Source organism: Peromyscus eremicus, chromosome 9, assembly GCF_949786415.1.
Source record: "Peromyscus eremicus chromosome 9, PerEre_H2_v1, whole genome shotgun sequence".
In the NCBI taxonomy this organism is placed as follows: Eukaryota; Metazoa; Chordata; class Mammalia; order Rodentia; family Cricetidae; genus Peromyscus; species Peromyscus eremicus.
This window is the reverse complement of record NC_081425.1, coordinates 70,590,345-70,609,168: the sequence shown is the minus strand read 5'-3', so window position 1 is coordinate 70,609,168 and position 18,824 is coordinate 70,590,345. Positions and strand designations below refer to the sequence as shown.

At 47.6% G+C, this 18,824-nt stretch overlaps 1 protein-coding gene across 1 annotated transcript in view; it reads right to left on the bottom strand.

The window, feature by feature from the left end:
• Positions 1 to 5,148: 5,148 nt before the first annotated feature.
• The window catches only part of Tep1 (telomerase associated protein 1), a 48,195-nt gene continuing 34,519 nt past the window's right edge, over positions 5,149 to 18,824 (bottom strand). Inside the window, 23 exon segments of the mRNA XM_059273709.1 lie at positions 5,149 to 5,367; positions 5,608 to 5,636; positions 5,639 to 5,711; positions 5,830 to 6,038; positions 6,145 to 6,172; positions 6,175 to 6,252; positions 7,972 to 8,068; positions 8,217 to 8,360; positions 10,401 to 10,525; positions 10,667 to 10,803; positions 11,067 to 11,196; positions 11,277 to 11,353; positions 11,549 to 11,681; positions 13,054 to 13,161; positions 14,739 to 14,852; positions 15,233 to 15,393; positions 16,065 to 16,277; positions 16,383 to 16,536; positions 16,731 to 16,943; positions 17,081 to 17,236; positions 17,429 to 17,528; positions 17,632 to 17,756; positions 18,598 to 18,712. Coding sequence (XP_059129692.1) covers positions 5,245 to 5,367; positions 5,608 to 5,636; positions 5,639 to 5,711; positions 5,830 to 6,038; positions 6,145 to 6,172; positions 6,175 to 6,252; positions 7,972 to 8,068; positions 8,217 to 8,360; positions 10,401 to 10,525; positions 10,667 to 10,803; positions 11,067 to 11,196; positions 11,277 to 11,353; positions 11,549 to 11,681; positions 13,054 to 13,161; positions 14,739 to 14,852; positions 15,233 to 15,393; positions 16,065 to 16,277; positions 16,383 to 16,536; positions 16,731 to 16,943; positions 17,081 to 17,236; positions 17,429 to 17,528; positions 17,632 to 17,756; positions 18,598 to 18,712 — 2,842 coding nt within the window. The 3' untranslated portion in view covers positions 5,149 to 5,244.

Sequence of the window (18,824 nt, the reverse complement as noted above, 5' to 3'; positions counted from 1 at the left end):
AAATAACCAAACAATCTCGAAAATGAGCAGAGATGAAGCACTCACACTTCCCGATTTTACAACTCATTACAAAGCTACAGTGTGAAAATGGTGTGATGTTACCACAAGACAGACCACAGTTAAGGGACAGAGCTGAGAATCCAGAAGGAAACCATGCAGACATGACACACTGGCTCTCAACAAGTGCCATGATGGTTAACCTTGACGTAGAACTTGGTGGGGCTTAGAATAGTGTAGAACAGAACTGGGTTTTTCTGTGAGGACACTTCTCCAGAGGTTAGCAGAAGTGGGCGGACCTGCTAGAGCATGGGCAGCATCGTTCCACGCAGGCTGGGGCCTGGGACTGAGTAGACAGCGTGATGTGGTCACTGCTGCCATGCCTTCACTGCTGATGACTACAGCCTCGAACCACGAGCCAAACAAACCCTTCCTCCCTGAAGCTGCTTTTGCGGGGGTATTTTGTCTTCGCAGTGTGAAAAATAACAAAACAGATGTCAAGACCATTCAGTGGGTGAAAACAAAAAAATCTCTTCAACAAATGGAGTTGAGGGCTGGAGACATGGCTCAGTACTCAAAAGTGTGTAGTGCTTTTCCAGGGGACCAGCTTCACTTCCTAGCACCCTGGTCAGGGCGAGCTCCAGACTGGGACACATCTGGCCTCTGTGCATATCTGCATTCACAGGCACAAACCCTTCTCTCCACAAATACATGTAATTTAAAATATTAAAAAATAATTTTAAATTTCTAAAAAAATATTTATTTTTAAAAGATTTGATATATATATATATATATATATATATATATATATATATATATATATATGCCAGATGTGTTCTTGTGGACAAAAGAGGATGTTGGATCCCCTGAAGTGAGAGTTACAGGCAGCGTGAGCCACCTGAACATGGGTGCTGGGAACTGAATCGCTGCAAGAACACTAAGTGCAATTAGCTGCCGAGCCATCTCTCCAGCCCCACCCCATTTATTAGATAGAGTCTCACTGTGTAGCCCTGGCACAGAGATCTGCCTGCCTCTGCCTGCCAAGTGCTGCGATTAAATGCGTGCACTACCACACCAACCCCCCTTTCTTATTTTTTTATTTAATGTGTCTGCACATGTACCATCTGAAGAGGGTGTTGAGCCCCTGAAGCTGAAGTTACAAACAACTGTGAGCCCCCTGATGTGGGTGCTGGGAACCAAACTTGAACCCTCTGTAAGAACAAGAAGCTCTCTTAATGGCTGAGCCATTTCTCCAGCCCCCAAAATAAATCTTTAAAAAAAACTAATGGTACTAAAGCATTGGCTGTCCCATGCAAAGCAACAAATCTGGATGCTTCCTTACAATGTGTACAAAACGTAAATGAACCACAACCTGACTGTAAGGCCTAACAGTATGAAACTCAAAACCTAAAGGGAATCTTTGTGACCTTGATTAAATTAGTTTCTTAGACTACATCAGCAACAGCACAAGCAAACAAATAAGTTGGTCTCTTTTTAAGTATGTATGGTAATGGGATCTGAATCTAGGGCCTCCCACATGCTAGGCAAGTGCTGTCACACTAAGCTACATGAATCAGGGCCTCAGTGAGTTGGCCAGATTAGGCTTGAATTTAATTCTGTAGCTCAGGCAACCTCTGCCCCATCTTCTGTTTCAACCCTGCAGAGAAGCTAGAATTACAGCCTACCCACCTGGCCCAGCTGCCTTATCAAAACAAAACTTTCAGCAGGGTTGGTGGTGCAGCGGTGCATGCCTGTGATCCCAGCACCTGAGAGGGCAGAAGGAGGAGGGTCAGTGCACTTGCAAGTTCCAGGCAGCCGGTTGCTGTATAGTGAGACCCTGTCTCAAAAAAAAAAAAAAGAAGCTTTTAAAATGATGAAGGTTGACATCACCGGGTAACAAGTCATACTGGCATCTTCTGTCCTCTGGAAGGATACAAGGAGAAACACACATCTCCTCCTCTAAAACCTACACTCTCCGTCTATTCCCGAGACAAGAACAGACAAAACCAAAACAAGGCACAGCCTACAAAACCCTGAGTCAGTACTCTTCAGAAGTATCAAGATTATAAAAAAAACTGAAAGACTTCACCATTAGAGGAGACATGGCTAAATGTAATGTGGGGTCTCAAAGTGGCAAAATCCAGTATCTCTATTTTAGTTAATAATCCTGTAGAAATGTAAAGTGCGATGTCAGTGTTAGAGGAAGCAGATGAAAGGATATCCAAGAACAACCTTTACCATTCTTGCAACTGTTCTGTAAATCTTAAGCAACTTGAAGAAAGGGGCGTGAGGGATGGATCAGCAGTGAGGAGCACTCGTTGCTCTTACAGAGGACCTCAATTCAGTTCCCAAAACCTACATGGTAGCTCAAAATCAGTTCCACGGGGACCCAACTCTGCCTTCTAACCCTTGTGGGCACCAGGCACACATATATATGCACATGCACCCAAAACACTCATACACATAAATAAATCTAAAATTTTAAAAAATGATTTGAAGAGAAAAAAAGCTAGATAGGAGTGTAGCTCAGTGGTAAAGAACTATCCAGCTTGCATGTGGTCCTCAGTCTAAACTTCAACATCATGAAAGAAAAATGAACCTATAATCCCAGAGTCTGGTAGGAATGGAGGCAAGGGGATCATGAGATCAGGGTCATCCTCAGCAATGTAGGAAGTTCAACCCTGTCTCAGAAAGCCAAAAATATATACATATATACCACACCATTAAAAAGTTACCAACAGTTAAGTTCTTTTGGGGATATATCTATTATTCATGTTTTTGTTTCTGATTCTCCTTGCAGAAACAAAAATAAATTCTTAGCCCAGGTATGGTGGTCACACATTTAATCCCCACACTCAGAAGGCAGGGGCAAACGTATCTCTGAGTTGGAAGCCAGCCTAGTCTTTATAGTATCTCAAAAAAAAAAAAAAATTCCCTCCCTCTTCAACATTAGCATAACCATATGACTTCTTTGCTAACATTTATTAATTAATGAGTGGGAATTGTGTGTTATTAACCAGGTGAAAAATTTTAGTGCCGTTTACTTGATACACGAAACACAGATGTCCGTGAGGTAGAGTTCTTTCTTTCTCTCACGTCATAAAATAGCATTTTAGATAAATAATGAGGTTCAGAGAAAGGTTTTTTTTATTATTATTTCCCACTTTATTTATTTACTTATGGGGACAGGGAGACACACACTTGTACACATACTATGGTACACATGCAGGGGTCACAGGACAATTTGCAAGAGTTGGTTTTCCTCCTACTGTGGATTCTGAAGATCAAACTCAGGTTGGTATCAGGTGCTCTTACCCACTGAGTCATCTCCCTGGCCCCATTTTTGAGACAGGATCTCACTCTATATGTCTGGCTGTCTTAGAACTCACTATATAGGCCAGGATGACCTCAAATTCACGATAATTCTCCTTCCTCAGCCTAAGTACAGACTATGGGTCATATATCACTATGCTTCACAGTAACTTTTACAGAGCTGGGCATGGTAGCTCACAGCTTGATTCTCAGCACTCAGGAGGTGAAGGAGAAGTCAGACCAATCTCTGAGTTCAAGGCTAGAACTTCGTAAGTCAGAATCAATATAAATCCATGGACATGATATTCCACTTGTCAACATGTCATAAGTTTATGAACTTCATTTTTGTTTTGTTTTTCTTTTGTTTTTCGAGTCAGGGTTTCTCTGTGTAATACCCTGGCTGCCCTGGAACTCACTCTGTAAACCAGGCTGGCCTCGAACTCATAGAGATCTGCCTACCTCTGCCTCCCCAGTGCTGGGATTAAAGGCTACCACCACTCAGCTATCCTGGCTTTTTTTTTTTTTTAAGAACACTTTAAGAGGAGCTGGAGAGATGACCCAGTGGTTAAGAGCACTAACTACTCTTCCAGAGGACCCGGGTTCAATTTTCAGCACCCACATGGAAGCTCAGAACTGTCTGTAACTCCAGTTCCAGGAGATCTGATACCAAGAACAACACAACAATGCACATAAAATAAAACTAATTAATCAAAAAGAACACTTTAAGAAAAGACTTGTTTTTATTTTATGTGTATGAGTGTTCTGACTGCATGTATGTCTGTGCACCACATGCATGCAGTACCTATGGAAGCTAGAAGAGGGTGATGGGTTTCCTGGAACTGGAGTTACAGCCAGTTGTGAGCTACCATATAGGCACGGAGAGTGGAGCCTGTGTCCTCTGGAAGAGTGGCCAATGCCCGTAACCATGGGGCCTTCTCTCCAGCTCCATGAACTTCAATCTGAGGGAGAAATATGTTTGTGATTTCTTCCAAGAATGCGGGTTAGTCTATCAATGAATGCTTGTAAGGCAAGTGCAAAGTCAAAGACTCATTCTGCCTTCAGTGCCTTGGTTCCTCTCTCTCGCCAGTTAGTACTGGGAAGAGGACTGTGTCTGTGAGAGGAACCCAGAAGTGCCCTGGGTCTATCCATTTTCTAAATGCTCACAAGTCTATTGACTTGAACTCACTCTTTGCTTGCTTCCTTTCATGACAAAACAAGGTCCCTCAGGTCTATTCAAACTAAGTACTGGTCGACAATACTCACTCCACCTCCTGGCAGGAATAGGGGTTTAGATCTTAAGGAGGTGCCAAGTTGTGGTGGCACATGCCTTTAGTCCCGGCACTTGGGAGGCAGAGCCAGACAGGTCTCTGTGAGTTCAAGGCCAGCCTTGTTTACAAAGCAGGTTCCAGAATAGCCAGAGCTGCAACACAGAATAATCCTGTCTCTAAATGGATCTTAAGGAGGAAAGGACACAGGACTCTAACCTACCTATGAAAGATGTGGTTCATTTCCTTGCAGTTCTAATAAAAATAAATGCTAGCCGGGTGGTGGTGGTGGTGGGTGGTGGCGGCGGCGCGGCGGCGGCGGCGGCGGCGGCGGCGGTGCACGCCTGTAATCCCAGCACTTGGGAGGCAGAGGCAGGCGGATCTCTGTGAGTTGGAGACCAGCCTGGTCTACAGAGCTAGTCCAGGTCAGGCTCCAAAGCTACAGAGAAACCCTGTCTCGAAAAACCAATAAATAAATAAATGCTGAATTAGAAAAGAACATCCATATCCCTCCCCGTGATGTAAATCCACTAGAGAACACAATCAGGGTTGTGTACTTAAGATCTTCCAACACTTTATTTTATGATCTATTAAGAATGTAGACACTGGTGTCTTCCAGTTTGCATCATCTAGTACAAGTGACGTCATCTTTGTCCCGAGTACCGCATTGTCATTCCCAAGATAGAAAATACAGGTTTCCTTGAGTGTCTCCCACGGCAAGCTGCAGGGTAGAGTTGGGCCCCAGCCAAGGTTCCAGGCAGCTCACTGGCCCATCACATCGGAACAAACCCAACTAAGACAGGAACAGAAACGGGAGAGGTGAAGCTACAGTCCTGGGGTCTCCTTATTAGCTTATCTTCCTCTCAAATCAATACCTTAGCATCGGGCCACTGCAATAGAGACCAACGCAAACAACTTCCATCTTTTGCCCCTCCTTAGCCTAAATGTTTTCTTGTAGTAGCCCTTTCCCAGCTTGCATGCATGTGCACACACACACACACACACACACACACACACACACACACACACTTACCAGCTGCATGCTGGGTCTCTCCCACAGCTAACATCTCTGTCCTTCGAAGCAGTCACCAGCAATCCAGGAAGCACATGGAGGGCTGTGACTGCGCCCAAGTGAATCTCAGAGAGGAGGGGGAACAACATGAGTTCTAGGGAGACCTTTCCTTAGGAAGCAGCGAAGGCAGCTGCGTCAGATCTAGAACCTCCTCCTTCTCTATGACCCTTGCCCCAAGCTTACCTTTTTACACTGACGTGCCTTCAAATGTCTGGGTTCCCACCAGCTCTCCGTGTAGGAATTTGACTCAGATGAATCTGTCCCTGGAGTCTGAGTTTTAGGTGTTTTTGCTTCTTTCTGCCAAGTGTTACCTACAATCCACTCTCCGTCTGGGGTACACTCAGCTACGTTCCACAGCATTCCATCAGAGGTGGCGCAGAGAAATGATGACTCTGCCATTTTAAGAGTCAAGTTAGAGAGCCAGGTCTCAGGCCTTTAGGACCCACCAGCCTCCCCTAAGCACCCCAGAGCTCCTCTGGACTTTTTCCCTCCACTAACCAGACTCAGGTTTGGCCTGGGTGATTGATCACCCGGGGACCCATTAGGATTCTTTAAGTTCAGATTGAAGTCCAGGGCCTCCCCAAACTCTCCTGACTCCTTCTGCTCCTGTGAAAGGACAGGTGATTAGGTAACTTCATTCAGTCTGAGCACATAAGACACAACTCCACGAACAAAACCACAGTGTTCTGCTCTAGACGTGCTTAGGACATTAAAAGCAATCTACAAGTCCAGTCCAGGCATCGGATGGACTGCCTGTAAGAATCTATCCCTGAGCTCCCCCAGGTGAAGATGCAGAACCTATCTACCACTTTGATGTTGTTATCACGCCCATCCCCAGTGGGCGAGAAGAACCCCCAGCGCTGGCAGCAGATTTTAGTGTCACGATCTAACTCCACGTGAGTGAGGTCTCTGTGGTGAGGACATGTTTGTGTCCAGCCTCCTCTGGCAGAACATGACATATGTGCATTTCCCATTTGTCAACACTCAATGTTGTGTTCTGCTTTCCTACCACACGGTTCTACACTGAAGTTACCCGTCTTCTCTCTGTGTCCAGGCACTTACATTGGTTTTGGCTACGCTGACCAGGATGACATAGAACGTGCCTGTGCCTGGCATTTGGGGACATGTACACTTCTTTTACTTAAATACATGTTTGGAAACAGAACCACTGCTTCCTAGACAGGCTTTGTAGGTTACTTGAGTAGGTATCAGGCTAGGATTTCATAAACTTTCCAGAAACAAGAGACCTCAGGACACTAGAGAATGGAATCTAGCTTTGACATACCAGAATTGGTAAGTGTAAAACACCTATGAGGTAACGGCAGCCATGACAGAGACACGGTGCAGCCCTTGCCCTCAAATGCTCATACTGACAGAGTCCTGTAAAAAAAAAAAAAATCACAATTAAAAAACCTGGGGGACAGGCTGGGCGTGGGTGGCACACACCTTTGAATCTCAGCCTCACAGAGACCAGAGGCAGGTGGATCTTTGAGTTCCAGGCCAGCCCTGCTCTATAGAGTGAGTTCCAGGACAGCTAAGGCTACACAGAGAAAGCCTGTCTCAAAAAAAACAAAACAAGAACAAAACAAAAAAAGAAAGGAAGGAAGGGGAGGGAGAGGAGAGGAGGGGAGGGGAGGAGAGGGGAGGGGAGGGGGAGGAAGAGGGAGAGGGGGGAGGGAGAGAGAGACAGAGAGAGAGAGAGAAGAAAGCTGGGGGCCAGAGAGATGGCTCAGCAGGTAGGAGAATTGCCACCAAGCCTGGCAACCTGAGTTTGAGCTCTAGAACCCGACACGGTAGAAAGAGAGAACCAACCCACCAAGTTGTCTTCTGACCTTCCACACACTTACTTTGGGGCCATGCAAGTGCCTGAACCAACAGTGGCACACACCTCCCAGCACTCAGGAAGCAGAGGCAAGCAGATGCCTGTGAGTTCCAGGTCAGTCGTGGCTACACAGTGAGACCCTATCTCAAAAAGAAAGAAGAGGAAAAAGGGGAGGGGAGGGGAGAGGAAGAGAGGAGAGGGGAGGGGGAGTGAAGAGGACCGGAGAGAAAGGAAGGAGAAAACAACAACAAAAACCCTCCTAGGTCCCTGATTTTAAAAATTCTACAACCTTTTTTTTGCACAGGGGAAAATCTTACATGGGAACTCAGCATCCAGTGATTTCAAACAGAGTTGCTCCAGGAAAGGGAGATGAGAGAGGATTGGAGTCACCTGCCTTTCCCTTCCCTCTCTCCTCCATGATGGGTTCCAATGTTTAAATGCATTGGTTCTAGAGTCTAGAATCTAGACCAATGTTTGGTGTAACACATCCGCACAGGACTCACCAAGAAAGAAAGATATCCAGAGTCCTCCTGCTGCAGGTAAAACACGCCGTACTCCTTGCTGGTGCACAGGACTGAAGAATGTACTCCATACTTCCTGCTGTTTTATAAGAGAGTAAAAGACTGAGCCCAAGACCACCTTTCTTTAAGACCCTGGTGCTATACCCTGAGTTCGACTCCACCTCAGGGTAACCACTAAACCGCTTTTCTTCTTTTCAGCCTAAGAGGTTTTGCATTTTGTATCTTACCAGATCCTAGTTGGAGTACACCCAGGCTTCATCTGTAGTAACTCCACATTCTCTTTCATTAAGATGAGAGACTGGCCATCAGGGGCCAGAACCAGACCTGTCAAGACTCCCAAGTCCTCCTGTAGAACTCGCTTCATGTGAAGACTGTAGCTCAAAAGACAGACACAAACACTTCCTTAGCAAACTTCTCTCAGACGCATTCCCACGCACTTCTCGTGAATGAAGTATAAAACACAAGACTGACCTACACCACATGTCCTGTTCCTAACCTCTGTGTGCATGCTTGCTTGCTTTTGCTATACTGGGGATGAGACATGGAGCCTCTGGCAGGACTCAGACAAGCACTCTAGCACTGAGCTACATTCCCAGCGCCTGTCTTTCTTACAGCAACATCCACCATCACGCTCCCTTCCTGCTAACACTGCTGTCTTTTGCGTCCATCAATAAGCACTGTGGATACTTCCTTCTGTAACAGGGCCCCAGACCTTAGTAGGCCTTCAAACCTCAGCACAACTGACTCCATGATGGAAGTACCATTCAGGCCATAACACTCAGTGTGTAAACAGCACCACCAGCCAAAAATGAAAACAAAGACCTAACCCATCAAAGTCCATAGTTCTGGGCAGGTCTCTAAATGTACTAACCTTGCTTTGGGGCCTGAAACTCTCTATGTAGCCCAGGTTGGTCTTGAACTCAAAGAGATCTGCCCCTGAGTGCTGGAATTAAAGGACTGCCCCACCACCATCTACCTTCTTCTTGGCCACCACCTTCCCCATCCCCCCTAGGAACCCAAGGTCTGGCTACACCCAGAATTCTGGCCCCACACTCCAAGTAGGGCCAGAAAGACAGCTCATCAGGGAGGCACAAAGTGTAGGAAAGAATTGACTCCAAGAATTGTCCTCTGTCCTCCACATGAGTGCCCTGAACAAGCACACCTCATCACCACACACACACACACACACACACACACACACACACACACACACACACACACATACACATGAAAGAAAAAAAAAACAGAATACTCTGAGAACTCCCATGCATAAATTTTGTTAACACTATTCACTTTTCTGGGTTGTGTTAACACTATTTGCTTTTCTGGAATACCATTTCCTTCCCTTACTGGCCCAGAAAATTCTTCATTTTTTTTATGTCTAATTTTAAAGACCATCTCTTTGCTAACATTTCTCAAGTTTTTGCAGACCTATGAGTTACTGGAGGCTTTTTAAAAATTCAGCTGGGTTTGGTGCCACACACTTCTAATTCTAGCCACTCAGAAGGCTCAGTAGGAAGGAATCTGAACTGCTAGCTTGAGCAATATAACAAAACCCTGCCTCAAAAAAAGTAATAAAGAAATACAGAAAAACAGTTCATGTGTTCCACACTCTCTGGTTCAGAACTTCACAACAAGTAGGCATTTAAGAATTACTCATAGCCGGGCAGTGGTGGCGAATGCCTTTAATCCCAGCACTCGGGAGGCAAAGCCAGGCAGATCTCTGTGAGTTCGAGGCCAGCCTGGGCTACAGAATAAGTTTCAGGAAAGGTGCAAAGCTACACAGAGAAACCCTGCCTCGAAAAAAACAAAAAACAAAACAAAACAAAGAATTACTCATTTAGCTGGGCAGTGGTGGTGCACACCTTTAATCCCAGCACTTGGGAGGCAGAGGCAAGCAGATCTCTGTGAGGCCAACCTGGTCTACAGAGTGAGTTCCAGGACAGCCAGGGCTGTTACACAGAGAAACCCTGTCTCAAAAAACCAAAAACCCAAATTAAAAAAAAAAAAAATCACTCATTTAAACTGACAAGACCAGGGCTCAATGGGTAAAGATATTGGCCAATGAGCCTGATGACCTTAGTTAGATTCCCAGAACCCACATGTTGGCAGGAGAGCCAACTCCCTCAGGTTCTTCTCTGACCTTTGCACACACAGCTGAAGACTCTAAAGACATGAACAAAGGAAGGCACTACTTTAGCTAACCTCCCTCAGACTCCTCACTTCCACAGATACTACTCACAAATAAAGTAGTATAAAGCAAAACGACTTAGCTGCCCCACACAGCCAACAACTCATAAAGCCAGGGGCAGCTGACATCCCATCAGCCTCACCCCAAAGCACAGACAGATAATAACAACATCCTAGGTATATGTAGCTCAATATCCCCATCAGCAGCTGCCCAGTTTCACCTGGGGTTTCTGGATGTTGAACCTTCCATCAGTTCCACCTGCCACTCGCTGACTTTCTCATTAGCACTGAGAACAAAGAATGAATGTGCCGAGTACCAGATCAGGTCACTGACGCGGCCCGGAGCCTGTGTGTGAAGCAAGTTCAGTTCAGTACTTTTGAGGAAAAAGCATAAACCTTTCCCCTCCCAGATGTGCAGGCAAAACTCTAACCCAAGGAAGTTCCACTAAACACACAGGTGGACAGAATTCACACGGACTTAGATAACCTGTGCTGTAGCCACGGCTTTGGCTTCCTGCCACAGTATTAGCTCCCCAGTTTCATTTCCAGACACTGCCAGAGAACCATCTGGTGCCCATGCCACAGCAGTGATGACCACAGAACTCCTAGGTTTGTGTGTATCATCTGGTGAAGAAAGGAAGGGATACATACATTAAGAGCTCTGATACTGAGCTAGGATTAGCGGTGCATGCCTTTAATCCTGTCACTGGGGATACAGAGGCAGGTGGATCTCTGTGAGTCTAAGGCCAGTCTGCTTTAAAGTTCCAGGCTAGCCAAGATTACAAAGTGAAACCTTGTCTCAGACTAGAAAGATAAAGAGGTATCAGGTGACCTTGGCATCCTTTGTTCCAGTCTTCTTTCATGCTACCTCCCCTCCCCTCACTCACCTGCTTCCTTGGGGATCTGCCAGAGGTGGACAGAGCTATTATCTGAGGTCAGCAGGAGGCCTGAGGCCTCGGACGCAGCAGCTGCTGTGACTGGACCGCTGTGTCCCTGGAGGGTGCGTATTTGGCACACCTAGGAAAAAGGGGGTTGCCGAGGTTGTCCTGCGTACCTTCTCTATCTCTTCCCTACCCCAGTTCTTGCAGAGAACTCACCAAGAGGGGATGCCACAACTTTGTGGCCCCATCCAGTCCAACAGTCACCACCAGAAGCTCCGATCCAGGCTGTCCAGCTGAAAAGACAGGGAAAACAACTCAGAAGGAACGGCCAGGCCCAGAGGCAAAGGCTTGAAATAGAGTGCTAGCGTAGCAAGCACCAGGCCCTAGGTTTACTCTCTACTACTGAAAAAGAAGAGGAGAAGGAAGAGAAGGAGACAAAAAAAAGGATGAGATAGCAGCAGCGAAGGGGAAGGGTGACAGTCCAATACCTGGGCGGGGCTCCAGGGCAGCTGCACACTGGCTGATGGGTCCCGAGTGAGCAGGGATGCTGGTCAGCTCCATGCCCTGACGGTCCCACACTTTCAAGGTCCCATCCCGGCTCACAGATACTATGTGTTCCTCCTGTCTCCGGATCACAGTATCAGAGGACAGTCGCAGTGAACGGGACACGGGAAAGGAGGCAGGCAAGCAAAGGGAAGAGGTTAGCAGTCTTGGACTGCGCTTGCTTGGAGTATGCACACAACTGTCTTGTAATAACTCATCTGGCAGCCTGAGCCCCTGACCTGCATGTGCTATGCATACCCACCTCTCTAAACAACACGTCTGCAACCTTAGTTCCCCACCTGCATAGAGCTGCACACATTCCTACCTTTGGACAATGGAATAAAATTCTCTTCCCCCTAACATGCATCAAACACGGACAGATTTCCATCCAATCATATCCTATCTTCCCTCTGGGTATGAGGGTGGGGTGGGGGCTCTGATCTGGCCGGAACTGGTTTTGGATGTATGTGCAATAAAGCAAACTGTGTCCCTGTTTGGTATACATATAATTCAAAGTAGATGCATTGTGGTAGAAGACATGTGCAGAGAGCAAAAAGCTTATTTAATCCAAGTCTGTCAACAGAAAGAGAACCACACAAACTATACCCTAGACCCCTAGGAACCCCCAGCAACCAAACTCCTCCTTCCTGCAGACTCATCCAAGAAGCCCTAACCAATAACCTAGGGCCCCGAGTATTCTTTCACTTATGTGGCCCGCTGTCCTTGTTGACAGGCTATTGTACTATCGTTTTGCTTTGAATAAAATTACCTCTCTGCCCTCATAATCTGTGTGTGCTTTAAAAAAAAATTTAAGTGTGTGTGTGTGTATGAGTGTATGTGTGTATGTGTGTGAGTGTGTGTGTGTGTGAGTGTGTGTGAGTCTGTGTGTGTGAGTCTGTGAGTGTGTGTATGTGTGTGTGTTTGTGTGAGTGTGTGTGTGTGTGTGTGTGCACATGAGTGGAGGTGCCAAGGAGGGCAGAGGCGTCAGATCTCCATGGAGCTGGAGACACAGGCAGCTGTGAGCTGTCTGACATGAGAATTGACTGCAGGTCTTCAGGAAGTGCTCTCAGCTGCTGAGCCATCTCTCCAGCCCATTCTGTGTGTGTTTTTATTTAATTCCCGATTAAGACACCAAGAACCGAGAGAACACCTGGCCAAGACCCTAACTCCCTCCAGAGAGGGGAAGGTAAACATCTGGGACTTGGAAGATGTAAAAGGATGTGGAGTTGAGAACTGTGGAGCTGAGTGGCTCAGGACTGCAATCTTGGCGGAAATTCATACTACTAAGAGGACGTGTTTTTAATGTGCCACCCATCGAATCACCCACCAGACTCAAGACTATAAGTATCGTATTTTTACTATTTGCCTTTGAGACTGGACACCTAATGCATCCAGTCTCCCAGATTCTCCTGGCCTTCCCAGAGAATGCTAGTCAAGTCCATTGCCTTACCACAGCAACCACGGTGCTCACGGCACTCTGGTGACCCAGGAACTGACCAAGCTGCTGTCCTGCCTGTGGATCCCAGAGTCCCACAGAGCCGTCACTAGAGCAGGAGACCTGCAGTCAGAAGTGAAAGGAGCAAGATCGTCAGCATTCCTCTAGCATTTTATTTGAGGGCTTGGAGACAGGGCCTCACTGTGTAGCTCTGGCTGGCCTGGAACACACTACGCTAGGATTAAAGGCGTGCAACACCATGCGTGGGTCCTTTCTTATCTCTCTCTTTTTTTTAAAGACAATATAAGAAGGGCCGGAGAGATGGCTCAGTGGTTAAGAGCATGGTCTGCTCTTCCGGAGGACCTGGGTTCAATTCCCAGCACCCACATGGCAGCTTACATCTGTCTCAAGTTCTAGAGCTTCTGACCCTCTCATCCAGACAAAACACCAATGAACATAGAATAAATTATATATTAAAAAAAATTAGAACTCTATATAGGGAAATATACTTCACAAATACTGAGAAAATAATCTGAGATTTGTTAATTTATTAAAACAATCTGAGATTAATAAATCACAGCAATATCTTTCACTCTCAGGCATTCCAAAGCTGGAGAGACAGCACTGTGTTCTTGTGAGGAACATGGACTTTGGGGCTGGAGATGGCTCCAACTGCAAAACTGCTCTGTTCTAAAGACAAGAATTTGCTCCTCAGCACCCACATCAGGTAGCTCACAACGGCCTTTAACTCTGGATTCAGCGGATCCACCATCCTCTCCTGGCCTCCACAGGCACGGCACTCACATGCACAAACCCACACACAGACACGTACATATTAAAAACATAATGAAAAAAATGTAAATCTTAAAATAAAAAAGGCACGGGCTAGAGGAACGTGGCTACACGGTAGAGTACCTGCCTAGTATGCGAAAGGCCTCGGGTTCAAGATCCAACACCAAAAAGGCAGAGGGGCTTTCCTATCGGAACGTCTATTGGCTCAAGGATGGAGGAATGGCTCAGGGGGAGCAGGCACTTGCCACAAGCCTGACAACCCAAGTCCAGTTCCTAGACCCCATGTGTGAAGAGCACTGACTACTGCAAGTCGTCTTTGGACCTCCATGAACACAACGTGGCACAACATCCATCCACACGTATACATACGTGCACATAAAAGTGTAAAGAATTCAAACAAAGAAGAATGCTTATTGCATTGCTCAGCTTTATCACTGGCAGGACCTTGAAAATGCTTTTCTGGGGTCAATTTTCTTATCTGTGAAGAAGACATAACTGTAGTATCTATTTTACAGGGTATTGTTTTTTGTTTTTTGTTTTTTAAAGACAGGGTTTCTCTGTGTTATACCTCTGGCTGTCCTGGAACTCACTTTGTAGACCAGGCTAGCCTCAAACTCACAGACATCTACCTACCTCTGCCTTCTGAGTGCTGGGATTAAAGGCATGTGCCACCCCCCCTACCCCCAGGCCTTTACAGGGTATTATAAAGATTAATTATGGTAATAAGTAAAACTGAGGTCATGTCAAACCCAGCATATACTATGCACCCAGAAAATGTTAGCAAAACCATTATTAATTATTAAACTATTACTAATTAACTATTATGCTAGAAAGAGTCTGCAATGGAGATTGCTTTCCTCCAAGTTCCTTGCTGGGCTTTGCGTGTTCTTCCCCATCCCTTCACTCACCAGCAGGTTGTCTTTGGTCCATGCACAGCCAGTGACCCAGTCACGGTGACAGGAAGAGAAGGAGTGAATCAGAACAGGGGCTTGGGCTCTCTTCACGTCCCAGCAGAGGAGATTCTGCGTAGGCAAGGACAGGGATCCATCAGGACACAGACCACAGCCATGCCGAAGCCATTACAGACAGGGTGGTTGTTTTGTTTTTGACAAAGTCTCATGTGTCCTAGCTGGCCCTGGACGAACGATCAATGACCTCCTGATCCTGCCTTCACCTTCTAAGTACTGAGGTTAAGGTGGGTGCCACCACACCTGGTTTCAAGCAGGAAGTTTTTAAAAAAAAAAGAAAAAGAAAAAGAAAAAGTGTAAGGCACGCAGGTAGACCCACCTGCAGATCTGGCAGATCAAAAAGCAAGAGAAAGCAATGGGAAACAGACTGTTTAAAAAAAAAAAAAAAAAAACGAGGCTGTGGGACCCCAGGGTTACATCCTTCTGCAGCTCACCCGATCCCTGCCCGCAGTGGCCAAAAGGCCTCCATCAGGGCTGAAGCTACAGCAACACACTGGGCCCTCGTGTCCCCGGAGCTCAGCACCACAGGGAAAGTCTTCTACCTCACGTGGCTGTGTCAGCAGCTGCCTGGGCCACAGTCGCACCGTGAAATCCTCTGCATTGGAAATAGAAAGGGAAGCGCTTCCTGAAAACCAAAGCAAGACTGGCCCAGGAGGCAAAGGGAACCACGGGAGCAGAGCACAGCATCCAAGAACACAGTTCGAAGGAAGTGGGACGGTGAGTCACCAGAATGTGCCCAGGCCCTGGGCAAGGCTCCCACACTACATAAGCACACAGCGTGGGAACGCCCTGCACCCCAGCTCCTGCTTGGCAGACTCAGGGCAGGAATGTGTCTCCTTGTGTCTGTAATTTCCCACCACACTTATCATAGCAGCTGCTGCAGAAGCTACGTTTCTCAAGGCCTCAATGTGGCTTTCACCTCACCACCTGTGAGGTTCAAACCTCTCACTTCCAGAGGACCAAGGCCATTCTGCACTCCCTTTCCTCCTCTTCTCTACTCTTTCTAGAAACAGTCTAGAAATAATTATGTAAGAACACATTCAAGGGGTTGGGGATTTAGCTCAGTGGTAGAGCGCTTGCCTAGCAAGCGCAAGGCCCTGGGTTCGGTCCTCAGCTCTGAAAAAAAAAAAAAAAGAACACATTCAAAAGCAATTTAAAAGTTGTATGTGCATGGATTTTGATGAGCATGTGTTATTACAGTTATAAATGGAAGGGTGACACCAGCATATTTCAAAGAGATGATTCTATAACACCGTTCAGTAGTACCTGAAGCAGAAGCCAAGAGTTTCTGGGAGGTGGCCAGTCCAAGCACAGGCTTCTGGTGTCGGGATAACAGCCACAGGGAATGAAGGGAGCGTCCCTTGAGCACCCAGCCATGCAGGGACCCATCTTCTGCACCATTCACCAAAACGCTGGGACTCAGCCAGACCAGGGCGGACACTGCCACATTTAGCACCTGACTCTGAGTCTCCTGGGAACCTAGAAAATGGAAGAGTACATGAAAGACAGACATTTGGAAAAAGGAATGAGGTAGTGGGTATCTTCTTTCCAAGGGTGCAAACCCATCCACTCCCCCTCTGATACCTGAAGAAATGTTGTAGATTTTAATGCCATCTTCTCGGTACCCAACAGCCACCTGGTCACCGTCTGGGTTGAGAGCCACAGAGAGTGCAGGAGACAGAGGATGAGAGCCCAGGGAACCCCTGGGTCGGCCAAGAAATCCTGACCATAACTGAGCCTAGGATGCCAGAAAGGAGTTTAAAGATACTCACCTCTGCTGCCTGGTCCCCATCCCCTATGACATCTTCCTTCAAAAGACTGCAGGAAATCTCTCACCATCCAAACTCCCCCGGGATCCTCCACAAAGGATCCTGGCATTCCTACTTTTGCTACTCTGTTCCCGAACCCACCACAGGCCCTCTGGAAGCTCACCTTGCCATCTTCTCCGGCCGTCAGGAACCGGCCTCCAGCGTGCAAAGAAAGAAGAGCAGTAACACAGCCATGGTGTGCGGGGAATGCCGCCAGCCGCGTACCCTCATGCCAGGCCCACAGCTCCACTGCCCCATCTATCCGGCCTACAGCCACAGACTTCCCAGGGGCACTGAATGCCAGGGTGCGGACAGAGGCTCCTGGGGTTCCGAGTTCCTAGACGCAGGTGTTAGAAACAGAAGGAACAGACCCTGTTCTCAGCACAGGCTCAAAGGGATCCAGAACACAGCTATCACTCTCCACTTTCACTCCTGCCCTGTGTTCTCTCCGAGAGCTACACAGGACCTTCTCACCTTGATGACTTTGAGTCCATCTGCCCGGAAGAAGGTAACGCTGCCAGCCCAGCTGCCGGTGGCTACCACCTGCCCCTCTGGATGGAAGGCAATGCAGTTCAGGGATCTGGGACAGGTGTGCTGGAAGGCCAGCTGTCCACGGACTGGGTCCCAGAGCTGGAGAAGAAAGAGAAGAGGAATCGGGGTGCTGGACGCAAATGGCGGAGCTTTTCAGCCCTAGAGCTCCCGAGGGTCACCTTAGCTAGTCCCCTGCCTCAGTAAAGCTTCCCTCGGATAGGCAGTCAGCAGCTCTGCCATGTTGAGCAACAGATCAGGTCTGACTCACGGTTTAGGGTCACTTTTTGTTACCTTTAGGTATCCTCCCAAACACACAGTGGCCAGCAGGCGTCGGTCTGGGCTTAGGCAGCAGCCAGTGATTTGGTACGGGTGGGCCTTGGTCTGGAACGCCCTGTCCCAGGAAGACAAAGTCAGGGTACAGGGTCATTATTAGGCTCCCTCCTCACTCCTTTCTCTCAGGGCTTCTCACTCTCAAACAGGAGGAAACCACTCACCAGCAGCCATGCTGCAGGTCCCAGAGCTCCAGGAGCCCATCGAAGGTAGTAAGGAAGAGAGCACTGTCCGAGAGGAACGCAAAAGAGGAAATCCCATCACAGCCGCTCACCAGCGCCTTCTCCTCCTGTAACGGCCGGTTGGGGAGCGTGACTACTCAGGTGATTCCCTCAGTCCTCCATAACCAACCCATTCCCGGCCCCAGCCATAAAAAGGAGGCCAAGGCAAAAAGGGCTTAAGTCCTTGGCTGTCTACATTCCCAGCCCAAACACAGGTTCAAGGGTACCTCATAATCAAAGCAGAGTCACCTTTTCTCACCACAGATTTTTCAGGTTCTAGGGAAGGGTATTACATAAACGCATGTACACAGGGGTGAGGGGGTGATGTGGGTAAGAAGAGAAAGCCTGTGGCTGTCTCCTCTCTCCAGACCGGTATTACCTGCTGCTGCAATCATTCAGAGCAATTTACAGGACCCTTCTCTCCTGCGTCTTTGTTGAGGCTCCGTGTGCAAGCCAGAAGGCCTGCCTTTTCCCACCCAAGGTCTTCCCTCTATCTACAAAGCTCACATAGTCCCTATCATGTGAACAACTGGGCTCCGGGTCGGAGCCCTGTGCTCCTCAAAACACTAAGTAACATGCCTTGAACGGAAACTGGGCAGCAAAGCTGCACAACCACACCTGCTGCTGAGTCCCTTTTCGTTCTAGGCAATCCCAGCAGGCCTTGAACTGAATAGGCAGCCCAGGCTGGCGTTGAGCTCAGTCCTCCTGCCCCAGTCTCCCGATGCTGGGATTACAGGTGTGAACCACCACACCCAGCTGTTGACTGATCCTTTGACCAGGGTGTCTAATCTGAATTGAGTTGAAGGATGTTGCTGAATCAACCAGGGTTCTAAGGATGTGCTTGGCTTGCCTAGACCTTCAGGGCAGTATGTGAGGGTTTCCTGATGGTCACTGCCTTCCGCATCATACCTGCCAGGTTCTCAAGTCCAACAGGTAAATTGTCCCACTGGCAGTGCCCACAGCTGCTCTTTGCCCATTAGGGGATAAGGCCACAGCGGTCGGGGAGGAAACTGCCAGAGATAAGCTAGAGAGGGAGAAAAAAAAAGTAGGAAGAAAGAGGAAGTGAGGGAAGAAAAGCCAATGGGAATCAGCTTCTGCAACTCTATGCCTGAACCCCTCTCCATGGCAATTCTAAG